Source organism: Ursus americanus, chromosome 1 (genome assembly GCF_024610735.1).
Source record: "Ursus americanus isolate L20-20 chromosome 1, mUrsAme1.1.p, whole genome shotgun sequence".
In the NCBI taxonomy this organism is placed as follows: domain Eukaryota; kingdom Metazoa; phylum Chordata; class Mammalia; order Carnivora; family Ursidae; genus Ursus; species Ursus americanus.
The window spans coordinates 70,905,870-70,933,555 of NC_142127.1; the positions used below are offsets into that span (position 1 = coordinate 70,905,870).

General features: G+C 39.1%; 1 protein-coding gene across 2 annotated transcripts in view; it reads right to left on the reverse strand.

The window, feature by feature from the left end:
- Window positions 1-19,740: 19,740 nt before the first annotated feature.
- ANKRD44 (ankyrin repeat domain 44) overlaps window positions 19,741-27,686 on the reverse strand; it is a 309,567-nt gene continuing 301,621 nt past the window's right edge. The window contains exons 26-28 of one of the 2 annotated variants that reach the window (XM_045806381.2): window positions 27,410-27,492; window positions 26,376-26,467; window positions 19,741-24,024 (exon numbers count right to left, since the gene is read on the reverse strand). In XM_045806381.2, the coding sequence (XP_045662337.1) occupies window positions 23,777-24,024; window positions 26,376-26,467; window positions 27,410-27,492 (423 nt within the window). In that variant the 3' untranslated portion in view covers window positions 19,741-23,776. The remainder of the gene's footprint in view (window positions 24,025-26,375; window positions 26,468-27,409; window positions 27,493-27,686) is intronic. The other variant, XM_045806382.2, reaches the window with a different exon arrangement.

Below are 27,686 nucleotides of genomic sequence, written 5' to 3' on the forward strand. Positions count from 1 at the left end.
TATCCAGGCATTGACTGGCGAACTAGAGAGTGTGTCTCTTGCTTCAAAAAGAAATGGTGATGAAGGTCTTGTCTCATGCTCTTCTTTTCTTTTATTTTCTTTTTACTTTTCATAACTGAGGTTTAGTCCTAAGACAGGAAAAAAAAGAATATGCCCGTTTGGTTTTCAGGGTGTTCCTCAAAGATCCAGGCATTCTCCAAATTACGAACACCTATCTTATAGGTACCTACATATTACAGATAAACTGCTCATCTAGATGCAAAAGGTAACCACCCTGAGCTGCAAGATGCTCCCTTTCAGACCCTAGAGATGGAAAATTACATTCCCCATGTCTCCTTATGAGCTGCTTGTTTGCTCATGCATGCACGAATCCATGCATTAGTTCCTACTTGCAAGCATGCATTCACCCAGTATTTACTCTAAGTCTTCTCAGTTCTGGGTACTATGCTAATCACTGTGGCTATGGGAATGAAATACAGTCTCTGCCTTCAAGAAGACCACACTCTAGCCTAATGAAAAAATAGAAAAGGAAACCAACAGGTGTAATCGAGTGAAAAAGTGCTGCTTTCACGTTAGTGCAAGGCGCCCCAGGAGGGATAGAGTGGGGTGGGTACACACCTGAAGGTAAGGGCTGCAGAAAAGACCAGGAATATGGTTCTGGGAGGGCCCAGGTAACTATCACAACTAACCCAGTCAGGGAGGAAGTCAGGAAAAGGCTGGCGACTGGGCACCCTGGAGGGTAATCTTTGACTAGCAGTTATGTTGGCTGCAGAAAGGTACATTTCATATATATACAGTTTTGCTTTACTCTTAGTTTTTTAATGAAAATTCTTGAGTGAAAAAAATCTCAACCTTGTCTTTGCTGAGTCGAGGGAAGCTGGGAAAGATAAGGAGATTATGATCTCATCTATCAAAATTGGCAAGAGACTCGGTGCCTCTGTCCCTGTGGGTTGGCAGCTGAAACGTTTCACCTTGTTGACCTCCATGAGCCCTGTGGAGATGGGGTGGGTATAGGAAGCCAGGAGGGTGAGTCGGAGTCAGCTCTAGAATTAACAGTAACGCCATTTTGTGGTATTTATCCTAAGTATGAAATTTATCCTAGGTCAGAGCTGTGAACAAATACATTTATTGATAATTCACAAGCATCAAATTTGGAAACAACCTAAACATCCTCACACAGGAGATAAATTACATAATACATGATGATAAGTCCATGAAATGGACTAATACACAACCATTACTGTAATAAATCATAATGTATCATCTTGTATTAAAATCTTATTTCCAAAAACTATATGGTAAGGTGGGAAAATATTTATAATAATACATTAAGTCAAAAAAGGAATATATAAAATAGATATATACTATAAACCCACCTTCATAGTAGCAAATGAATTTCATGTATTTTTGTATGTTTTTCTTTCTGCACGTGCACACACACACACACACACACACAGAGTTGTATTTACATACACACACATGCAGTTATCTATTTATCTTTTCTGTTAGTCAGGGTAAGCTAATTTATGCTGCATTAGCAATGTAAAAATCTCCAGAGCTTTGAGACTATAATATGACATAGACTAGATATGACATAGACTAAAAATTCAGAAATAATCAGAAAAGTGATCTGAACTGGAATACACCAGAATAGAGGAAAATACCAGTTGTGAACTAGCAAAGGAATGGAATTTAGATTTAGATGACAGGTTTTATAATTTAATATGTTATTTACATCCACTTACTTCCAAACGAGTTATAACAATTGCTTATAATGAAACCTCATATCAGTGGAAGAGTTAAAATAAAAACATTGGAGAAAGGCAGAATAGCATTTTTTAAAGTGTGTTTCACAGAAAGGGACTAGGTGTCATGTGAAAAATAAAGTTTTGTATTCGAATAAGCTTGAGAAATGCTTTAACAAAACGAAACAGTAATATCTCGTTTCAGAACTTTGCAGAGGCTTTGATGCTAATGACCATGGTGAATGAACAGGAGCAATAAGGTGTATGCAAGTCTCCCTGATTAGAGCATGCTTTCTGTGATGCTGAGAATGTTCTATAATCTGCTACCCACATTTGATTGTTGAGTCCCTAAAATGTAGCTAGTGCAGCTGAGGAACTGAAGTTTTAATTTTATTTAACATAAATTTAAGTAACCACATGTGGCTCCTGGCTACCATATTGGATATATTGGATAGCATAAAATTAGAGCATCCCAAAGGTCGGCCTTCCAAATGTACTCTAGGAAGCATGTATATAGAGCAACCATTTTCAAACTTTTGGTCTCAGGATCTCTTGACACTTTTTTTTAAAGATTTTATTTTGGGGGCACCTGAGTGGCTCAGTCAGTTAAGCGTCTGCCTTCAGCTTAGGTCATGATCCCAACGTCCTGGGATCGAGCCTCACATAAGGCTCCCTGCTAAGCTCTCCTCCCTCTCCTTCCCACTCACGCTCTCTCTTGCTATCTCTGTCTGTCTCTCTCTCAAATACATAAATAAAAATCTAAAAAAAAAGATTTTATTTTCAAGTAATCTCTACACCCCACGTGGGGCTCAAACTCACAACCCCAAGGTCAAGAGTCCCATGCTCCACTGACTGAGCCAGCCAGGCACCCAAGGATCTCTTAATACTCTTAAAAATCAGTGAGGACCCCAAAGAGCTTTTGTTTTATGGGTTATATCCATCCATATTAACCATATTGGAAATGAACTTTGAGAGATTTAAAAAACATTTATTCACTAATTCATTGAAAAATACCATCCATTAGGGCACCTGGCTGGCTCACTCAGTGGAGCAGGCAACTCTTGATCTTGGGGTTGTGAGTTTGAGCCCCACGCTGGATGTAGAGATTACTTAAAAATAAAATCTTTAAAAAAATACCATCGGTTGTTTTCCTTGAAGTGACAGGCTTACTTCATTTCTTTTCAAGAAAATCACTGCCGGATACGCAAGTCTGAGTAATCACAGTCATCTCATCAGCCGTATTTTCAAGTAAAAATGATATTCCACAAAAAAGCAGCTGACCCAGCTGGCAGCTCAATGCAACAGTGCTCTAACCATATTTCAGCACGCGGCACAAGTGCTCTCTGCCTATTTTCATACCTCTAAGGACTGAGGTTTAATAAAATGGATAATTTTTACTTCATCATAATTTTTTATTTACTGCAAGTGTATGTACAGTGCCAGCCAGTATGGTTCCAGCACACTGACATTCGTGCTACGGCAATGACAGTTTTACCAGCTATAAAACTTGCCTTTGCACCATCAGTGAAATAGGCAGGTAATCTTAGAATTATTATGAAAAAGTTTTTAACTCATGAAGTCCTCAAAAGGATGCCTGGGATGCCAAGGGTCTGTAGACCGTATGTTGAGAAAAGCTGGTATAGAGAAAAAATAAGGTGGGGGAGGATGGGCAGGAGAAGATAAAATCCCAGAACCTGGGTCTTTAACTGAGATTGATGAAAAAACTGGTGAGTGTCCTGTTTATCACACACACTTAGGTTGGAGGGACACAGAGAGGTCCAAATAGAATCCATCTTTGGGAGCAGGTAGTTGCAGCAATTAAAGGGGGGGTATCAATCATCATATCCCCACAACTGACTATTAGTTATTCACTTAAGAACAACTGAATAGTATAAATTAGTCCACATAGGAAGGTTCCTAGAGCTAATTCTTCATGGATGACATAAACTGGATAATGACACAAGAGAAAGCTAGAACACTATGTCCTTGGTATTGGTCTGCAAAGAGTGGTACTTTAATTTTGTACAGCCCAGAGCTCATTTCAAAATATGACTAAATTCTTTTCACATTCATTCCTGAGTTTCCACTTCCTGACTTCCTCCCTGTCTTATAACTCAGAACAGGATTTATTTTTCCTTCCCACATTAGTAGACTTCACTTCCATCAGGCATGTCTGTCTCCACAACACACACGGTTTCTCCCTTCCCTTTCAATGAGCACTTTGGGACTTACATTTAGGATGTTTTTTCCTACCTTTCCATCCACCCTCACCCCTCTCACTTTTGTCTAGCAGGCAATAGATCATAATATGTGATAGGAAGTGGGGGACAGTGGTAATTGATTCAGAGGCTGATTTTGCATGATTTTGACACCTCCCTCTTTGCACGGCAAAGTTCTCTTGGTACTTAGTGATTTACAGTATTGGGACTTTTAATTTTAAAAAAAGCTCCCTTTGGAGAGTTATTGGTGATACGAACTTAATTTAACAATAAAAGAAATAATTTGTGTTTTTATAACCTTTTCCCTGAAAGAATTCCAAGACCTCTAGAAATACTATCTAGTTCTCATTCCTACAGCAAGCACCCTTTTCTTCTATTTGTATGTGGAAGGGGAATTTCCAGTACCTTGCTCCCAGTAAGAAGATGTAGTGAAGCTCCCAAGCCAGGTAGGGTGAGGAAAACCTCTCCCTTCCACCACCGCTACCACTGCCGCCACCACCACCACAGCCCTTGTAGCTTCCAGCAGAAGACAACCCTTTGCATTCAGTGGCTGGGATAAAGCACGTTCTGATTCCTAACCACTGCGTCGGGGCTCTTGTGATGAAGCTGACCTATGTTCTTGGGTCCTGAAGGGTTAACAGCCTGGGTTGCTGTTTACAAAAAGAGAAAGAAAAGACAAAGAAAATGTGCAATTATGTTAATTTTCTCTAAGTGGGAGATGGAGAGTATTCTAGAAAAAAAAATTGCTGAAACATGTTACCAGTGCCTGATTTAAATTGGTAAAAATTAGATCTTTAAAAACTACAAAGATAATTATATGCAGTAAACAATGTAGGACTCAATTTTATGCAATGGCAACAAAAGCTGATCCTACAATAGAATTATCTATATTGAAAAAGAATTTAATGGATAATAAGTGCTGAGATTAAGGAATCTGAAAAATAATTCTCACAGTTTTATGTTGTTTCTTACATCACGTCAATAGCAGCTTAAAAGACTTATCCCAAGAGCAAAAATAACAATGGAAGAATAGAGAAGACCAAATGGAGAAATGGAGTTCGTTGACTGAGAACGTTTAATTTTCTTCAAGGTTCCCACTGAGATTGTTCCAGGAACTGGTCCCACAAAGGGTCAGTGGCTGGAAAAGTGGAAAACCAGGGAGCGTGTGTCTTCCTTCAGAGATAACTTACACACTTCTGCAAGTGTGTGACAGTGTAGAACTCAGTGACCACCGCACAATAGCAGGATACAGTCAACGTGATGCATCCTAGGGCACCAGCAGTGTTACCAACGATGTACTGTGGACCACACTGCTCAGTGTGGGAGGAGGAGTCTGAGGAGGGCGATGCCTCACGTGTTCCAGTGTCTTTAATTGTTTTTAAAGATTTTATTTATTTATTTGAGAGAGAGCATGGGGGGGGGGAGTGAGGGGCAGAGGGAGAGAGAGAGAAGTAGATTCCCCACTGAACAGGAAGCCCAACTTGGGGCTCTATTCCAGGACCCTGGGATCATGACCTGAGCCGAAGGCAGAGGCTTAAACGACTGAGCCAGCCAGGCGCCCCTCCAGTGTCTTTAAAGAGCTGCACCTGTCCCATCAAAGACACATTCTGACGAATTTCCCCTTCTCAGATCTCTGAACATATCTCATTCGTTTGGCACCTTGAATTGGATACCATCCTTTGGACTCTCCTGGCCACTGATCTCACAGCTCGTGTTACTCTTAAGCCTTTGTCTTGCTTCTCTCTTGGCGTCACATAAATAGCTATTCTCTTGACCGCTGCCACATTTCCCTCACTTTGGTTTGTCCTTCCATTTAGAGCACAGGCCCCTCTGCTTATGTTCCAACCTGTAGGCCCTCTTCTCAGCTGTTGGCCTGGCCTCGAGGACCACTAGTGTTTGAGCATAAGCAAAGTGACACCATATGGAAATGTTCATTAATGCTGGTTTGGAAAACTGGGACATTTTATTGGAAGGGGTCAAACACGACATACTCATACACATTCGTACATGCAGGTGCTCTCTGAGGTACTGGAGAAATAGACATGAAGTAGAAAAGGAGACAACAGATCCATGTGTAACCTAAATAAATCCCAGGGCTCTATGAGTCCTGTCTCCGTGTGGGAAACACAGTCTAATTTCCAAGAAGTAAACATATTTCGTATTTATTTATGTTTCTTGAAGATTACTAAAGGAGTCTCAATTCAGTTCCCCATATTTAGAGATTTTGATTACCCAGAGGCTCTCACATGCTAATCCTCCCAAGTCCTTTCCATGCCTGTTTTTAAACCACCTAGAAAAGATCCAGAATTAGGCCAATGCAAACTGTCCTCTGGCATGTGATGGGGAGGAGATGGGGATTAAGGAGCATAGACACAAGAATATTTCATCTTCATCACACATATAATCAAATAATTACAACGGTAAGTGATACAATCACTGTTGCTACTGGCATATGCATGGTGCCTTGGAAACAGAGAGGAAGAAACAATTGTTTCTGCCCTTTTTTTTTTTTAGGTAGAACTTCAGGAAACACTTGAGAAGAAGTGACATTTGACCTAGGTTTGGAGAGTTGAGTTCAACAGACATAAAAGGGGAGGAGGTGTGTTCCAGATTGGAGGACTGACATATCTAAAGGCAGTAATACATGTGAGGAGGGGGACGTCAGTCCTTTCTAAACTATCTATAGTTTAGGGTGGGTGAGTGGTACAAGTCATGGGAAATGAAGATGAAGAGATGGGCAGGTTTTTCAGGCCAAAGAGCTTGACTTTTAAAACATACAGGTTTTGGCACCGATTTTGAAAAAAGATTGAAGCAGTGCAAGACTGCAGGCAAGGAGATTATTAGCATGCTATAGCAGGAATCTAGACATCCTAAGATGAGGGTCTGAAATAGGAGTAGGGGATAAGGAAATGAGGTCATTGATCCAAAAGACATTTAAAAGACACAGAAGGAGGGGTACCTGGGTGGCTCCGTTTGTTAAGCATCTGACTTGATCTCTCCTCAGGTCTTGAGCTCAGCGTTGTGAATTCAAGCCCTACTTTGGGCTCCACATTGGCCTCCACACTGGGCATGGAGTCTACTTAAAAAGAAAGGAAAAAAAAAAAGGCACAGAAGAAACAGGACTTCATAACCTATTGGATAATTATAGCAAAGGAGAGGGAGCAACTGTGGAAATGTCTGTCTCATTTTTCAGCCTGGAGACACAGGATGAATTTTGATGCTATTGAATATAATAGCTACCACAGGTTGTTCAAGGGAGAGAAGAAATGTGTTAAGAGTAACTATGAAGCAACAAGCTGGTAGAGATAGCTGTATATGTAGCTCCTGAAAGAGTTCTGAGCTATGGAGCACACTGGCCAACTGACATCTCTTTAACACCATCCCCTAATGATGAGTGACTAACTTTAATTTTGAAAGTCTCCATTTAAGGGACTTTACAATCAGTCTTGTATCAACCACTTCTATATTAGCTCGACATTTTCTCCAGTAATTTTTCATGATGTTGGATTTGTCATGCTGCAGTTAAATCCCATTTATTTTCTTGCTCAGAAGAGGAAGAGCACATCTTAATCTCTTTGGGAGAAATTCTTCTGGTGGAAGGACTAACAGTGCAGTCAGCCTCCAACCATGTTTTTATTTCCTACATATGCAAATGCCTAGTTCTTCCCTTCGGATGCTTCAGGCACTTGGCAGTTACTCTGTTGACTAACAGATCTAGTCTAAGAACAAATTTGTTAGAGCTGGAAGGATATGAGAAATTCTTGACTCAAATCTCCCTATTTTACAGTTCAAGGAAACTTTAAGCTATTTAAGTTCAGTTCCTTTTACTCTTCCAAAAAGGATGTGTTCTTCAATTCGTTAATACATCTGTGGCTTTTTACCGGATCATCTCCAAGTTTTCCTCATTCCTCTCTAACTATGGAGTTTGGAGCTAGTTCTAATGAACAGTTTTAACTTACCACTAAACGGAATGACTGATTTACCTCCCAGCTCCTGTGTATGCATTCCAGACTCTTTTCTTTTTAAAAACCTTACTCCAAAAACAATAAACATAAACATGAACATAAATTCAGAACAAAAGTTGCCCACAATTCTGTTCCATAATTAAATCACTGTTTTAATGTACGTTACATTCCTGTCTTTATTCATAAACATATTAAATTTTTATCTACTTTTGTGATATAAAACAATTTTATATTCTACATTTTATATTTTCACTTAACGTTATGCCAGGCACATTTTCCCATTTAACTACAATTTCACCACTCCCCCACACCCTCCTCCTTTAATATCATAGGGTAAGTCCTGTCATATCTTTGTCCATGATCATGCAGCAGACAGATACCTATAAGCATATATATGGATTTTTTGTTGATGTTTGGGATTGTAATTATAAACATTTCGCTGAAATTTGCCCTTTTTTAACCATACTTAATATCACTGAACCACATTTATTATTTTTAATAGCTTCATACCATTCCATAGTAGGGATATAACAGAATGACATTTAAATTTTCTCCAGTTTTTTTCTTTCCCACTAACAAAAAATGCAATAAACAGGGGCGCCTGCCTGGCTCAATTAGCAGGACATGGGACTCTTGATCTCGGGGTTGTTAGTTTGAGCCCCACATCGGGTGCAGAAATTAGTTAAAAATGAAACCTTAAAAGAATGCAATAAACATTTTGGCATTCATGTCACTGCTTTTCTGAAGGACTAATATTCAACTTGTAGTTGCCAGGGAAGTATATGGGCCAGCAGTAATATCCTTAGACCTGTGTCTCATACCAGAAGGCAACTTCTCTGGTCCTCCTTCAGTTGTATTCCTCCCCATGGGGCAAGGAGTCTGTGGGCCAAAGAGGATGTGCCGAGTTGTAATCTATGACCCTCTATTTGACTATTTTGATATCCAAGATGCTGAAATTCCCTACTCAAAAGTCTTGATCCTAATAACAGGGCTACGTGGGTCATTTTCCTCAGTCCATCCTCTTGTGGGTAACTTATGCCACCACTGCAACACCCGTAGGCCTGAGGGGTAACCAAGGAGCTGAGGTTATAAACAGAGCTTGGTCATGCAGGCTAGCGTATCTATATGTGTATTCAAGACTCCCCCCAGTGAAGAATCAGGCTGTAGGTTGGAAGAAACTGTGGTGAGTCATGAGCCACAGGTTGACGATGGGAGGCTACCTTCCCTGTGCTACTATGGTCTGACTCAGAACTCCAAGGAGAGCAATAATTTTACATTAGGACCAGTTCTTCTAGATTGTCATGAAGGCATTTTTATTAAAGTATGGTGATAAAACATATTTTATTTACTGGTTTTTTAGCTTGATTTTTTTCACTTTTAAGTATTTAAACATCTGGTATAAAAACCCCCACTTATACTCTTGCTCAGGACCTGAGAATGTTAGAGGCAGGCCTATTTGTTGCTGTCTATTTTGATTAGCGTCTGTTCTGACTGGTATCTGTGCCATATTGGCTGTCAAATATTTTAAATATCACCCTTGCTTAACTGTAATTTTATCTCCATAGCATTGATTCCCCAAAGTAGGATTGCTTGGTGAAAGGGTATGTGTAATTCTAATTTTAATGGATATTATCATATGCCATATTTTATCATTCATATTTAATGTTCCTAAAGTTGAGATGCATCTTATAATCAAAGAGAAGAAAGTATTGTATTATTGTTTAATTGGCAGTTTTTTTCTTCGTTTGAGAAAATAATAGTACATCTTTGCTATAGACTGAATGTTTGTGTCTCCAAAATTCATATGTTGCAACCTAATCCCCAATGTGATGGTATTAGGAAATGGGGCTTTTGGTAGGTGATTAGGTCATGTGGTGGAGCCCTTATGAATGGGACTTGTGCCATTGTAGAAGAGACCCCAGAGAGCTCTCCCACCCTTCCCATCATGTGAGGATACAGGGAGAAGATGGCTGTCTATGAAACAGGAAACAGATCCATACCAGACACATAATCTATGGCACCTTATCTTGGAATTCCCAGCTCCACACTGAGAAATAAATGTTTGTTGTTCAAGCCACCCAGTCTATGGTATTTTTGCTATAGCAGCCTAAATGGACAAGACAATCTTACAGTCGCCATCTTAGATTTGATGAAATACAGTATTGTCCTATTGTAACAATTCCCATACCCACTCTCACTGTAGGAGAGTTTCTGTTTTTTGGCCAGCACTATGTGGTATCACTCTTTTTAAAAAAATTTTTGTCAATCTTCTGAGTAAAAAATAATATACCACTTGCTTTAATTTGGATTTCCCTAATTACTAGTGATGTTCAGATTTAAAAATATATATTTATTAAATATTTGACTTTTCTTTTTGTAAATTATAGATTTATATCCTTTTCCTATTTTTAAATTGTTTTCTGTGTTTTTATTATTAATTTATAAAAGTTCTTATTATATTATAGGTATTGAACTTTTATCTGTCCATTCTACTGTAAAAAGAAATTGTAGAGTTGAGAAATGAGATGCAAGCAAATGGCTGGTGATTCACTCCCAGATTTCTTTCAGCATGGGGTTGGCCTTGAAGCTCAAACCAGTCATTCTTTGATATCTTTCCTCCTGACTTCCCAGGAAAAATCAGGAATTCTACATACATTGCTGGGGATGTGATCTGGGAAACCCCAGTGACTAAGGAAACCTGAGGCCTTGGTTCCCCACCTCTTTTGACCCCTGCCAAGTTTAGACAGGGAGAAACAGAATCCAACAATATGTAAAAAGAATTATACACCATCACCAAGTGAGATTTATTCCAAGTATTCAAGTTGATTCAACATAAAAAAATTAATGTAATATATCATATCAATTGAATAAAGCACAAAGGACAAAACCACATGATCAGTCAATCTCAAAAGATGTAGAAAAGCATCTGGCAAAATCCAACCCCTTTTTGTAATTTAAAAAACTCAAAAAAATAGAAATAGAAGTAAAGAAACTTCCTCAAACTGATAAGAGGCACCTGTGAAAAACCCACAACTTACCTCATAATTAATAATGAAGACTGGATTCTTTTCCCCTAAGATCGGGAACAAAATAATAATGTTTGCTCTCACCACTTCTTTTTTTTTTTTTTAAAGATTTTATTTATTTATGTGACAGAGACAGCCAGCGAGAGAGGGAACACAAGCAGGGGGAGTGGGAGAGGAAGAAGCAGGCTCCGAGCAGAGGAGCCCGATGCGGGACTCGATCCTAGAACGCCGGGATGACTCCCTGAGCCAAAGGCAGACGCTTTAACGACTGCACTACCCAGGTGCCCCTGCTCTCACCACTTCCATTCAACATTATTCTGGAGCTTCTAGACAGGGCAATTAGGCAAGCAAGAAAAAGTTATAAAAAGTGTCCATATTGAAAAGGATGAAGTGAAATTATCTCCATTGTCAGATGACATGATGTTATATATAGAAAATCCTAAGGAATCCATTAAAAAACTATTAAAACTGATAAATGAGTTCAGCAAAGTTGTAGGATGCAAGATCAATTTTTAGAGATCACTTGTATTTCTGTATATTAGCAATGAAAAACCTGAAAATGAAATTCAGAAAGCAATTCCCTAAATAGTAGCTTCAAAAGGAATAAAATACTTCGGAATAAATTTAACAAAGGAATTGTAAAACCTGCACAGAGAAAACCACCAAGCACTGCCAAAAGAAAGACCTAAATAAATGGAAAGACGTTCCATGTTCATGGACCAGAAATTTAATATAGCAAATTTGGCAATACTCCTCAAATTGACTCTCAAATTCTAGATGTAAGAGCTATACCTACAAAACTTTTTAAAAAAAAGATTTATATATTAGACAGAGAAAGAAAGAGAGCATGAGTGTGAGAGGCAGAGGGAGAGAAGAAAGAATCTCAAGCAGACTCCATGCTGAGCATGGAGCCCATCACAGGGCTCTATCTCACGACCATAAGATCATGATCTGAGCCGAAACCAAGAGTCAGACACTCAATGGACTGTGCCACCCAGGCACCCCTATACCTATAAAATTCCTAAAAGAAAACATAAGAGTAAATCTTTATAACTTTGAATTAAGCAGTGGTTTCTAAAGATATGACACCAAAAGCACAACTTTGGTGTCTCAAAGGACACTACCAAGAAAGTAAAAAAACAACCAATAGAATGGCAGAAAATATTTGCAAATCCTATATCTGATAAGGGACTTGTATCCAGGATATGTAAAGAATTTTTACAACTCAACAATAAAAAAATAAATAATTCAACTTTAAAATGGGCAAAGGATTGAATAGACATTTCTCCAAAGAAGATTTACAAATAACCAATAAGCACAAGGAATAATGCTCGACATCATTAGTCACGAACCAGAAATGCAAATCAAAACCACAATGAGATACCACTTCACAACCACTAGGTGGGCCATAATAAAAATAAATGGGGAATAAGAAGTGTTGGCAAGGATGTGGAGAAATTGAAACTCTCATATATTGCTGATTGGAATGTTTGGCAATTGCTGTGAAACATTTTGGCAGTTCCTCAAAATATAAACCTAGAGTTACCCAGCAATTTCAGCAATTCCACTTCTAGGTAAATACATAAGAAAACTGAAACACAAGACCATACAAAAATCTGTACACAAATGTTCATAGCAGCATTATTCATAATAGCTCAAAAAAGAAACAACTTAAACATCATCAACTGATGAATGGATAAACAAAATATGGTATATCCATAAATCAAGTATTATTTGGCTGTAAAAAGGAATGAAGTAATGATACATACAAAAACATGGATAAACCTTAAGAACTTCATATTAAGAAGCCAGTCACAAAGACCATATATTATATTGTTTCATTTACACAGAACATCCAGAATAGACAAATTCATAAAGATGGGAAGTAGATAAGTGGTTGCAAGGGAAAGGGAGAAGGAAGGAAATGGGGAATGACTGTTAATGGATATGGGGTTTCTTTTTTGGGTGGTAGAAATTTACAGAAATTAAATAGTGGTGTTGGTTACGTAACTTTTTTTTGTTATTTGTTAAGTAGAAAGGTCTGTTTCTTTATTTCTTTTATTCTATTTTTTAAAATTTACATTCAATTAGCCAACCTATAGTACATCATTAGTTTTTGATATAATGTTCAATGATTCATTAGTTGTATATAATACTGAGTGCTCATTATATCACATGCCCTCCTTAATGCCCATGACCCAGTTACCCCATCCCCCCACCCAACTATCCCTATCCGCAACTCTCAGTTTGTTTCCTGGAGTCAAGAGTCTCCCATGGTTTGTCTCCCTCTCTGATTTCTTCCCATTCAGTTTTCCTTCCCTTCCGCTATTGTCCTCTGCACTATTCCTTATATTCCACATATGAATGAAACTATATGATAATTGTCTTTCTCTGATTGACTTATTTCACTTAGCATAATCCCCTCCAGTCCCATCCATGTTGCTGTAAATGGTAGGTATTCATCCTTTCTGATGGCTGAGTAATATTCCATCATATAGATGAACCATAACTTCTTTATCCATTCTTTTTGAAATCACTAAAAACTATTGAATTTTATACTTTAGAAGGGTGGATTTTATGGTATAGCAATTAAATTTCAATAAAGCTGCTATTGAAAAAAAAGTGGATCCTGGTTTTGGACCATGGACCATAGTTTATCAACCCTCTGTTCCATACCAGTATTTACTGCCACAGAAGACCGCAGAGTATCAAAAAAAAAAAAAAAAAAGTCTACCAGAAAAGAAAAGAAAAACTGACACCAAGCAGTTTGTTTTCCTCCCAATATAAATAGCATAGTAAGATTATGAACTCTAGAGTCACCTGACTAGGTTTGAATCCCAGATCTGCCACTGGTCCCTATGTATTTGGCAGGTAATGATAAATAGCATCTACCCTCTAGGGTTGTTGCAAGGATGAAATGGGTTGATACGTGGAAAGCACTCACAGCAGTGCCTGGCCCACAATAAGCTTTCAGTGAGTACAGGCTACTTTTAGTCTTCCCTTCAATTGGAAAGATAGCTGACTAATTCAATAAGATGATTTTTATTTGGTGTTCTGGTCACAACGAACAGCTTAATGAGAAGGTCCTCTCTTCCCCATCCAGGTCACTATCATATCCTGAGGCTGGCAGCAAGAAAAATACACCCTAGAAAATACGTTCTTATCTCTATGAAATATTGTAGAAAAATATGTTCTTATCTCTAGGAAATATTGTTAGCACCCTGAAAGGCATTTCTTTTTCCATATCTAAAATATATTATGGGAAATTAATTCATTTTCTCAACCTAATTTCTAGTGTCAGCTGTGACATCACAAAGCAAACTCCCAGATGGTACCCACTGAACCTTTATCAGCTTTGTTAGCACTGATGCCAAAATGAAACTGGCCCAGCAGCCTGATCAAAATTTACATGCTAATGGGTAGACCCTTGTGAATGAAGTTAAGCAGAAAATCAATTATTAAGTAACATTCCTCTAATAAAATTTTCATCGACTTTAAGTAATAATGAAATAGCAAGGAGTAAACTCAAGACTGAAAAAGAAAGTAAAATAGAAACACAGCATGGACTTAGAAAAAGGGAAATCATTTCTAAAAAAAGAAATTCAAAAGGGAATTATAAACCCAAATTAGCTTTCTATCCTTTTAGTTAAAAATCGAGATTTTCAGGAAAAGTTAATATTTTAAGGCGAATTTGCTTTTCATTTAAAAGGCAAGACAGAATTCCAATGATTTGAGTCTTTTGTCTTCCGTGGAAGGTCCACAGAAGTATTCAGTTTTTCACTGTTATCATCACTAAGATGTTTGTCTGACCTACACACTACTTTTGTTCATTCTGCAGCTCTTAACCATCTGTCATATTTTCTAGAGAGCCTCATAAACACATTTAGGTGAAACCATACGGTCATAAAAGCTGTCATTGTATTATAATCAAGGTCTGGATGGAGTTTTTCCTTGTTTTTTTGTTTGTTTGGTTGTTTGGTTGGTTGGTTTGAACAGAAACACACTTGATCATTCTTACTTCTTTAAAAGCTTCATTCTAATCCTGGAACCAAACTTCAGTCTGATAATAAATCAGCTCTGAATCTGCATCTACTTAGAGTAAACCACCTGAGTAAGAGATGTTTTGAAATGGCCAAATTTTCCCATCAGTTTTGCTCAAATGCTTTGTTAAACTTCCAGCCATTTGTTATGTTGGCCTCCTCAGTTTTTACCTCTTCATGCCAATGCTTTCTCCTTCGGTCATCCTCATCCACCCACTCCTTGGCTTTGTCAACATCAGAAGTGTCCCTCCTCTGAGAGCTTGACCTCAGGCACCCCAGGTTTAGCTTATCAACTCTGATGCGACAACTCAGCAGTTTTCCATCTTGCCAAGACCTTCAGTTCAGTAACTATACCACTTTTCCACTCTCCATCATCTCCTTCATGTCTTCAGTTCTTCCTTACCCAGTTTAGATTCATAATCTATATCATCCTGTCTGTTGAAAGCACCATAGTTCCATAGCTCCCCTTGGACTCACCTGGCAAAGCTATATCCCTGTTTAAATCCCACTGTCTACTTACTCTATGCCTGTACCCAAACACCTGATGAAACCAGGACGACTGGTGGTATTTAAATTAACGGTCATAAATCTCAGATGTACTAAGTCTTACCCAGCAACCCTCCTTTGCAGCTCTCTCGCAGACACTCCCTGATCATCAATACGATAAAGCATCTCCTATCTTAAAAAGCAAATACCCTCTCCGGTCTCCATAGCTTTCTTCAGCTACTGCCTTTTCTTTTTCCCTTCAGCTTCTCTGCTTTTTTTCCTCTCCTTATCCCATCTTCTGGATTGTTGCCCCCATCACTTTGGTGCATCTGCTCTTGCAAAGGTCACTAATAAATTGTGTGTAACTAAATCCAGTGCCACTCTGTCCTATCTTATTTGACCTCCCAGAAACGATTCAGACAGTAGATATGACTGAAACTCCTTTTTCCGTGACATTCTTTCCCAGGTTTCAGAGATACCTTGTTCTCTTATGTTCCCTCCTTCCTCACTGGCCATTCCTTCTTGGTAGTCTCTGCTAGGTCCTCTCCTCTTCCTGACCTCTAAATGTTCATGGGTCCATGATTCAGCAGTCTTCTATTACTCCCGAGGCAATCTCTCATGGTCATCTATAATTTCATATGACCACAGCCCCAGCCTCTCTGCCAAACTCTAGACTGTCTACTTGACATCAAACCATCAGCAAGTTCATCCAAGTCTACTTTCAAGAATACCCCAAGATTGTCACATTCTCTCCATTTCCCTTGTGGCCACACCAATCCAAGCTACCATGTTTACTTGTCTATACTATTGCAGAGGCCACTGAACTGGTCAATAGGCTTCCTCTCTTACCTCCCTATAGCAGCCAGGGTGATCTTTTAAAAATGAAATAGGACCACAGCCATTTTTCTGCTTAAAATTTCTCCAGTGGATTTTTATCAACATTCAGAATAAAATAGAAACTACTTCTTCTGGCTTGTAAAATCTAATAAGATCTGGCCTCAGATTGCTCTTGATCTCATCTCCTACCACCCTCCCCTACCCTACAAGTCTCCAGCCATTCTGGCCCCATTTCTGTTCCTGGAACATACCAAGCTCATTTCTGCCTTTGGGTGTTGGCACTGACTGTTCCCTTTCTTCTGATCTTTATATGGTTGGCAACTTCTTGTCATTAAGATCTGAGCTTAGATTTTGTAATTCTTAGGAAACTCAACTATAAGAAAGATGAGTTATTCAAGCTCTCAAACCTGCTGTGTGCTTTCAACTGAATGTGAACATGGGTAAGTTTTTTGTACTCTAAGTACTGCTACAACATTTTTACTTTTGAAAATTATAAAATTCTTCTAGAATTTAAGTTTACTCCATTAAATTGTCACTTGATCTATGTGGTGGCAGCCACAAAGTCACAAAAATAGTATTCTAGAAATTGTGTCTAGCAGTACCCAGAGAACCACGTGAGACAATAATGCTTTGTTGCCAGATCTTGCTATGTGCCTGTGGGCCAAGTGCCCCATCATTGTGAAGAGGGTTCCCCGCCTGTAAAGTAGACACAATCATCCCCTGGTTAAGACAAGGAATGTACATCTGTGTGTTTAATAACAAAAGAATTAAGTATTTGTCTCAAATCTGTGCAATACTTTTCCCTTTTCCACTCACCTGTGTGTGATCTTTTCTGGAAAAACACACAATCAGGGACTATTCTTGGTTATTGCTTCTGAAATTCTTTTTCTTAAGCTTGTAAGTGCTCTTTATCAGGGATACATATTAGAGCCTGCAATACCTGTGAAAATAGATGTAAAAATATGGCTGGATTCACAAATAATTAATCGATGAAAAAATGGTGGAGAAACAAGAGATGAGGAGCCAGATAAGCAGTGAGGTGGGGGAGCACGGGCATTGAGGGTGGGGTAGTCGTACGCTGGGCTTGGTGGGACATCAGGTATCTCTGGTCTAGTAAATGCTAGTACAGTAAATGCTAGTAGCAAACCCTTTCACCCACCAGTCACTGGGCCAGTGGCAAATGCTCACGTTTCCAATCACCCCCTGGAGTGCTTGAAAATAATGAATGGCACAGCCATTATCTTTGCTGCTTCATATTTTACAGCAAATGTATCTTTAGTATGAAATTTGCTACAGAATTCAAAAAGCACTTTTACCCACAATATTTTTATGTTATGTTAATAGCCTTTTAGCATAATGTCTTTGTGCCTTGCAAGCTAATTCTGGAATACATGAAGTGTGCGAGGGATAGAGGTATGGGGATCTAAACCTACTGAATGGAATTAGAGAGAAGGATCCTTTGAAATGCAGTTTGGAGACAAAGTGCCCACCTCAATGTTCAACAATAGAACTACTGCAGTGGAGGCCATTATCCCCTTTCTGCTTTCTTGTGAGAGCACAAGTGAAATTGGGGGATCCCTATGTTTTTTCTCGAATTTAGGAAGTAAACAAAAAGGTAAAGTAAAGAATTTCCTTAGCAAGGAAAGAAGCAAGCAAGGAGTTATCCTAGGAGGATGCTGTACTCTGGAAGGACACCATGATAGATTCAGAGTGATGAACTGCTTCCCAGATAGTTCCCAGTGATCCCTGCCTCCTGGTTGTCACATCCTGTGGTAATAACCCTTCCCTTCAATATAGAACAAATCTAGCGACTTGCTTCTTATGAATAAAATTCAGGAAAAATGATGGACTGTCACTTCAGTATTCAGTTTAAAAGCTGTCACATCTGTCTTGCGCTTTCTCTTTCTGGCTTTTCTCAGCTTGTTAGCTCTCATGAGGTAAGCTGCCATGTTGTGAGCTGCGCTTTTTTGGAATGGCCCATTTGGCATGGACGTGAAGGCAGCTAACAGCCATCAAGGAACTAGAGCTCTCAGTCCAACAACCCATGAAGAATCTGCCAACAACCATATGAGTGAGCTCAGAAATGGATCTTTCCCTGGTTAACACCGTGATTACAGCCCATGAGGGACCCTGTGGCAGAAGACCCAACTCAATCGTGCCTGGACTCTTGCCTCTCAGAAACTGTGACATAATAAACATTTGTTGTTTTAAGCCACTAAGTTTTGGGGTAATTTGTTACATGATATTAGATAACGAATGTAGCCACTTACCTCTGAACTACCAGAAGTATCCACCTGTGGTATGAGACATGCTTTACAGTCTTCAAGAATGAAAAGCACTCACATCTGTAACATTTGAATAAGGAGTGAGACATTGCAAAGTGAAAAACCTCTCTGAACATCTCTAGCAGGAAAACACCCCACCAACTGCAAAACATTATCGCCAGAATGGCATAAAAGAAAGAGCATATAGGCACAGGTTGAAATCATCATTTATACAAATCATCAATCATATACATTTGAGAAATTATATAATTTCTCTGGGATTCCTTCTCTTCACGAAGAAGATGGTGATGGGGTTGGGCTAGACTTAGCAAGAACTGCTAGCATTCTATGACACTGTGCTTTGAGGAACTCAGGAGGGCCCTTCTCACCAACTGGAAACAGTGTCACTAGGAATTTGTTCCTTAATGCTTCTAGGGACTGTCCCTTATTTTTTTTTTATTTTTTATTTTTTTAATGATTTTTTATTATATTATGTTAGTCACCATACAGTACATCCCTGGTTTCCGATGTAAGGCTCGATGAAGGGGGAGAAATTTTGAATGGTGAGACAGAGGAAATTCTACAGAAACTTCGAAGAAGAGCGCAGAGAGGTGGGGCCTTGGGTTGTTATGAAGCAGTTGAAGGGTTGTGGTGGTGGCCACAAAAAGAAGTGTGGTTGATTCCACCATTTTGAGGACCTGGTAGGCTTCTTCCTTTCTGATACGTGTGATCTACACCATCAGCCACATCTCCCCTCTCACCGTGATGACAAGGCAGCTGGAGCAAACTCACGTTCAGTCATAGCCACTGTATTAAATGTTATGGTTCCCATATTTATATTCTTTTTTCCCTGTCCTCATTTTTCTACATCTGGTTTATCATGTGCCCTTTGCTGCAGGCCAGCTCAAATCCTTTCCAAAAAAGATTGGAGGCATAAATAAATATAATACACACAAACAGACATGTTTGACTCCTCCACCCCCAATTGTGATGTTACAAACAGAAATAGCAAACCTGGAAATATTCTTCTATCTTGATTATTAACTTTCGAAATTTAAGGTCAGTTTGGCTTTGGTGGGGACAAAGATTTAAATGAGCGGGACAACTGATAAAACAGCATAAATAGGAAAAATGAAAGACAAACACAAACTGCAACAATATTTGTACCGTTTTTATTTGTAAAAATAACCATCTGAATGCATTTCCATAGTATATTACAGTTAAGTACTTCATTACATTGTTAGCATTCAGTAGTTGAAAAAGTATTAAACTGTGCTTGAAAAGATTCAGATTGGTTCCAAGTCAGTCACTGAACTAAAAGTCATTTTCCTCATTTTTACAGTCATGACATTTACCAGAGTCATTCAACTCCAATTTACATAAGGAAACATTACAGACAAAATCCCACTGAAAGCATCGGACAGTATTTTATGCTGTTACAAATATGTGATGCAAAATAGAACACTGGCACCAGATTTGTATCATCGTGCTTTGCAAAGATATATTGCACATGCTAAAGCATAACATATGTAGACGAAACTACCAAACGAAAGATATTTGCATTGAATTTTTAGATCACTGCATCAGAAACGCATAGAATTACATTTTTACACACACTCAGATTGTCACGATCTTAAAAAGCTTTTCCCCTATAGCATTGACCTATGGTTTACCGTTTTGTAAGAAGAAAGCATTTTAGCACTGCAAAATTAAACATCATTCCTATAGAAAACTTCGGCATTTTCATTTCAAAGCAGGTAAAGGGGAAAGTGGAAAAAAGACACTTTATACATTCAAAGAAAGGCTGAAACGAAAACGCACTGGTATTATATTGCTCTGATAACACTCAAATGAAAAAAATACAGAACATTTCACAGAACGTCTTCAGCATATACAAATATAAAAAGGCACTCTAACTTCATATTACAAGACAAAAAAAGGGATGAGTTCTTCAACCAACGCAACAGATAAGCAAACCAGGTTGCTCAACAGTACAGAGAATAGCTAGTGCAGCAAATCCATTTGATGTTCTTCTTCTAATTTCATAATAAAATTAAAAAAAAATCAAGCAGCTGTTTACTGCCTAAAGTACCAAAACATACTATGGTGCCCTTTTAGTAGTGATAAATAGAAATCCCCTGAGCTTTTTTACCATAGAATCAGAGCAGATTGTAGGCAATTTGGAGATAGTAATGTATTTACCAAGGATAGGCAGACACGGCGAGTTGGGAAGATGACGCGTGATCCCCGTGGCTATGCTTAAAATACAGTCTCAAAATCACACAGGTAAAAAGCACTAAACAACCAAGACTCAGTTAAAAGCACAATGTTTTTTGTTTTGCTTTGTTTTGTTTTTTGCTTAGAAAGCTACGTTGCAAATCTAGTTCTATTTCTAAGAGATGTACTTTAAACACACAGAACTCATGGTTTTTGAAGTCACTTCCTAAAGAAAAAAATTTGGTCTTGGGAAATGAAGAAACAGCGAGAGAGCGGGAGAGAGATTTGATTCCATGAACAATTCACAGCGAGCGTGATTTCTTTTTGTTCCTTTGTCCTCCTTCTTTCTATCGGCGAGAGGATAGAAAAGTCAAAATGCAGCCGCGTGGAGAGAAACGTCCCATGGCCGGCACGACTTTGCGGCCACCTTCCTCCTTCTCTGTGCTACTCTACAGGAAAAATGTGACCGCTGCTTCGCCATGACGAGCAGGCATTTCATGTCCTGCTTTAAACATCAATGGAGCAAGATTTCCATTCACTTCTCGAAAAAGACACCACAGTATATCGTGCTTCTTAAGCGTTGGGTCTCCCTTACTTTTCAGTGTTTTGGTAAAGATAAGGTTGTTATTGCTTATTAGCAATTTATCTACTTTTTAAAAATTCATCTTCTCTAAACAAACAAAAAGGACAGAGGAAGGAGCGGGAACACAACACCAAGAATTTAAAAAACAATGTTGGTGGTGTCGAAAATTTCCAGTGAAATTATTACCAATTCTGTAAGTCCTTTGAACAAGTTCTCATTTGTGAAGAACCCAACGTGAGTTTTTAATTAAATCAGGATATTAAAAGAGTAAGATTAAAGTCCTTTACAGTTAGATGAAAAATAGAATACAGCATGTGTATTTGATCCAGATATGCTAGAACACTGTTTTAAAAATATCTCACATACACTTTATAAAATAGGAATTTCCAGGGTTGAAAATGGAACGGATTATAAAACGTCAGAGTCCTGACAACATGTTTCTCTCCTGTTTCTTCCTCAAGTGGAAAACAGCACTTGAGCTGGTGATTTGTATTTTCCTCTCCTGGTACATGTGCTCACACACTGACATCACTTCCCATTAGGATACTGGGACCGTGTGGGATTTTCAGTGTGTTCAGAGTAATTTCCATACATTTCTTTGGGCCACCTTTGTGCATATGACCCACCACACGCCTCAGTTCTCATCCCTCGGAAGAGCACAAGGACGGCAGTGTCTCCTAAGCTGTCCAGGCTGGCTACAGACCGGGGCTGCGCCATGGACGCTGTACCCCTCTCCAGCCGACGTGGAAGAGCCTGCGGGTCAGCTGGAAACCTCAGCGGGGGAAATGCCGGGCTCGGCCCCAGGACAGCCGGCCAGCCAGCCCGGCGAGGGTCCTGCGCGCTTTTCTGCTTTTGTGTTAATCCAAGTAAGACACACAGCGATTAAAACAGAGGACAAACAACGGATGTTTCCTCGGCCTTTGTTTCATTTCAAATAAATATAAACACATTTACATCAAAAGTATATGAACATTTTCTCTAGTTTGGCAAAAAAATAAGCCTTGGTCAACACGTCATCAACTAGAAATCTGTGTCATAAGAAATATAAAACACAACAAAGACTGTTACACAAAAAGATTACATTTTCACTCCATAGAAAAGCTACTTCGGTTCTCACTTCCATTTTGAAGGAAAGCAATTTAAATTCTTCCATTTTAGACTGAAGCATTTTGGTCCTCATTATAGCTGGTTGATGAACTACAGACATACATACATACACATGTGTGCGCGTGTATGTGCATAATGTTTAAAGAGTCTCATTCTTCTTTTTGCACAGCTATTCCAGGTGCAGAACGGGGTCCATTTGACCTAGAAGCTTTGGCAGAGGGAGCAGACACAGTATTCACTATGTTGATTTGATCACCAAGCAACTATCAATTGGCTTTAATTTCCACATCACCCATTTCTACCTTCTGTTTCGCACCTTGTTTCCTTTTGTAGTCACTCTTCTACTCACTTGGCATGACCTTGACTGAGAAGCTCATTTAACACTTTACTACTAACGAACAATGCTGATGGTCCTGATGTTTTTAAAAAGTTAGCATTCTGATTTAAGGATGAATTAACAAATAGGTAAAGGGTAGTCTCATATTAAATTTGCATATGTCTCAAAGTTCTGGTGCAATAAAACTTTTCACCTGAAACGTTATTAGATAGATTTGGATTCAATCAGCTGGATGAAAATTAGTCACAGGCTTGTTACAGGGAGTATTGGGGGCCATACTTGTATTAAATGAAAAAAAGCAACTTCAATTTTCAGTGAATTTTTCCATTCATCTGGCAACTTTCATAAAAATCCTTGGAAAGAAGTTCTGGATATTTAAGTGCTTACTACAGAGAGGATATGAATAATTGGACTCCCTTAAAAAGATTATTACAGGCATCATTTCTGAAGATGAACACCTTTACCTTTGGCTTTTAGTGAGGAAGTAAACATCAAAGTGAGAAGAGGTTTGAGGCAATTCCTATCCACCTTCTCCCTCCCCTCCCAGGCGACATGAATGTCACATTGATATACTTCGGAGAACTCACTGCTGAGTGAGTAAACGAAAAAAAAAATTCTTTCTAGAGAACAGCTCCCTCTCTATTGCATCGTGCCAAAAGAAAAAGAATCGAATGCATTTTTTAACTTCTTACTTAAAATGAGAGGTAGACTTGCACAGAAGTTTCATAGATCCAAGGAAAACATGAAAACAAGCAAAAATCAGGGCCCATCGGTGTGAGTTCCTTGCCCTGCAGCCTAGCTGCCCTCCCTGGGTTTGATTATTTCCTTTTCTACTGGCTTCTGGAAGCCCAGGCCCATAATAATACTCGAACACAACATAAACCTAGAATTCACGTGTCTTTCCCTTCTTCCAATATGGGTGATCAAGGAAAAGCTTCTACAGTCCAAAATCAAAAGGTTTCGGAATCAGAGTCATTTTCATTGTACCCATCCTCTGAGCCTACGTTGTTACTGCACAGGCTAACCATGCCACCCAGACTGGAGAGGGTCGTCCTGCTCAAAGTGTCTTTTTTAAAACAAACCAAGTTGACAGCCGTCATTGTACTGGAAGGAGAAAAAGGCATCATGGTAGCCAAAATGAGGGCCAGGCAGTCAGCCACGTCTTTGTTAGGAGCGCAAGCCAGGGCCGGGGTATGACCTGGGCGTAAATGCAGACAAGGCCGTGGTTAGTCCAGGACATCCAAAGGCGGTGTGAGCATTCCACAGTACATCTCATACGACCTCGCACATGGAGATGTATGTCGAGTTAGAAATCATGCCAGGCCAAAAGGAGTTACTTCCCACAAGTCATGCTAGGGGTCAGGCTAGAGGGAACTGGGCGGGGGAAACATCTTATGAAGGGGTTTTGGTTTTTCAGTTTACACAACAACAAGCACTATGTTATCCAAAGTTAGGCAGAATTCTAGTCTTCATCTAAGGAACAGAAACACGAGGGGGCAGGGCTGGGACACAATTCCACACACACACACACACAAAAACCCCCAAAACAAAAACAAAAACAAAACAGGACAACCGCAAAGGTGTTTCCACTTGAGAGCACACGCACGCCATGCGCCTCAGGCTCGGGCACTCTCATTCTGAGAACAATGAGTTTCCATAGAAGGTAACTGTGCGTCAGGTTAGAAAAGACAGAGAAAATCAGACGTCCGTAAAAGCGACTAATGCAGTTTTGCTGCTTTACGTATGTTTATATAAGGTATATACCAACTAACTCATTCCAGGAAAATGGAATCATTTGAGCAGATCAGACAGGAAAGCACTGATTGTTTGTGATTTAAAATTCACTATCATTGAAGAGAAATTTAACAGAATTATTTAAAATAGCAACGCCAACCAACCAAAGTCCCAAAGCCCAACTGTGACAGGTGTGGGAAAACGACTGTAGAGTCATTGTCTACCGTTTAGACTCGATGGGTCCTATCCAGAAGAGAAAACTACCTTAACATATGAAGTTCATGCAGAGGGAGGTAGATACATTCTTTGACTTAATTACTACCTTTATCCAGCCTTTATTCTACTGACCTAAAAGGGTTAGCATATCTCCTCTGCTGGCAAAGTTCCTACTACCTCTCACTCATTTATTCAGAGGAAGTGGCTCAATAAAACTCAACATTTTGTCAAGTTTTATCAACCCTTGACCTAGTTTCTTCTCCTCCCCCACCCCCCCAACAGATCCTTCCTCTCTCTAGTACGAAAACAAATAAGAATCGACAGGTATCTGAACATTCCATTCCATGGAGGTCATTGACGAGTAAAGGATTTACGAGTGTAGTGCTGTACAAAACTGCCCCAAATTGTTCCCAGGCCTTTGGGGTGCAGCTGAGCTCTGAGAAAGGCCTCAGTTCCCCTGACCCAGGGCTCTCTTTCTCAAGGTTGCTATTGCAGCACAAGCCTTAGATGCAGGAGGCTTACAATGGAGAAAGACAAAACTAATTTATTTTGAGCTCTTTTGGTCATTTTGAAGAAAAATTGTGGACTTCTGCATGCCAACCCTAAGATATATAATAGCGATAAGAGAGTGAGGGGGAAGGGGGGGAGGGACAACCAAGGAGACGAGGTAAAGAGAGAACTTTCTGCGCCCCCTAGATGAGTCAGGTTGGGGACAGAGCGGGGTACATGCTAGGATAAACGGGGCTGCAAAACAAAAACTAATAGGAATTAGCTAATGATGTCATATGGCTAATGCTTACTTCTGAGAAACAGGCATGGGCTGCTAGTTCCAATACCTGTAATAAGCAGTTAATTGAGTTATGTTAATGATAATACTTTAATTAAATGCCACAATTAATGCCACATTTAAAAAACTACATCATTCATAAATATCCAGAAGTTCATCTTTTGCTCCCCACGGTTAACAGGCATTGTGAACAAATGGTAGTTTTGCACAATTCTGTTACTTAGCTTTCCAAATTTCTTAGGAAGCAGAGTAGAAAGCTTCTGTTGCGAGTTAGTTCACTTAGAAAAGGAATGTTACATAGATCAGGAGAAACTTTCAAGCCTAAAAAGTCATTAAAAAATTGTACTCATGTTTCCCAAATATCCATACTGAGAATATGAGTTTTGATCTGTTCTTTAAAAAAAAAAAAGTTTGCTCTCAGAATGAACTGAAATACAAAGACCTAGGTTTTCCTTTGAGCCCTTGACATGCAGTAATGACAAGTGCGGTCTCTAACTCTCCAGCGTCTGCAGTTAGAATTCCGAACGCCTATCTGCCGGCTTCTCAGTGCGTGGAAAGCCCCGGAGCCACCGCGCTGAGGAGTTAGAGACCAGCTGCTGGCGCCACATGCAGAATGGAAGGCACTGGTGGGCTACAGGCGGACTATGTGCTTTACAAAGACAGACAGGACAAACTATCCCCGTTTGATTTCTCACACACAGAAACTTCCAAGGGGGGAGAGAATTCTTACTGCCTTTTTAATGAGCTCCTATCATTCTCATTTTCCTCTGGCTTCACAGCATAGGGAAGGTACCCTTACTTTTCCCACTTACCATTTTCATCCACAGCGAGTACACAGGCCCCTTTGGCCAACAACTCCTCTACGACCACCTTCAAGCCATTTCGTGCAGCAACGTGGAGGGGTCTGAAAGGAGACAGCAGCCAGCGTCAACCGTGATACATATTTGTGTAAGAATGTGTCATTTTGGGGAGTGGCATTGCTAAAAGGAAGAACGTACTTAAGAATCTATAAGGAATACATGAATATTTTTACTTTTTTAAATAAAAATATGTGTCGACCAGTTTTCAGGTGCTAACGATCCAACATCCAACTGTTCTTCCATGTTGGCCCAGATTTCTCTGCAGATATGACAAATATTCTGCATCTCAAACAACCAGAAAAAGAATGTAAGCTCCAGTGTGCTTTCTAGAAGGTACTTTACCTCTTGCTTTCTACTCCAGCATTCAAATCACTGTTTCACACAGTCCATCAACATGATCGGTATTAATATCACCCATATATGTGTATCTTAAACCTCCTCGTTATTACTAAATGCACTAAATGATATTTTGTTGAATTTAGAATACCTTAAAGAATAATGTCAAACCCAGTATATTTATTTCTGCTATATACTTCTTAAGAAACTAAATGGAAAAAAAAATCCTAATATTCCTTTGCCCTTAATGCATAGGTAATTTCCTAAAATGGAAAACAAATCAGCTTTTAGGTTTTTCACGCTGAGGATTACACTGAATTATATTAAGATATAATTAAGACAAACTGCTTAGAAACTCTTCAAATGTATTCTGGGAATGTGGTTTATAAAACTGTCATTTTCCAGTAAGAATACATAATGTTAATATATTATATTACAAAATTCTATGAAGGCATAACAAAATAAAGATTCTAACTAAAAATGTCTGGCTTGGTCAGCATTTGTAGGTATGTGACTATACACCTTGTGAAGGAGAAGCCATGTCTGTGTCTTTCACCACTGTATTAGCCCGTACACAGCATACTCTTTATATCTGTTGAATAAATGACTATGAATCTGGGTCCAAATCAAACTTTAGAAGTCACACTTACGTCTGCAGTGCATTATTTTTTGCATTAATAAGGCTCTCGTCTTGTATCTTGTCAAGTATTAACAAGGCACATTTTTCATGACCCTAATAAAGAAAAAAAATGATAAGAAACACGGGACAGAAACAGAGAAAAGCTCCTGAAAAATCACTTCATTGTGCTTTAAATTTAAAATGAATGTCATCTGCCTAAAAACATTTTATAAGGCAGCTTTCTGAGTAATTCCCTTTTCTTCTAAACAGCAAATGGCTAAAGGACCCTAGACTCTCAAAGATTCTGG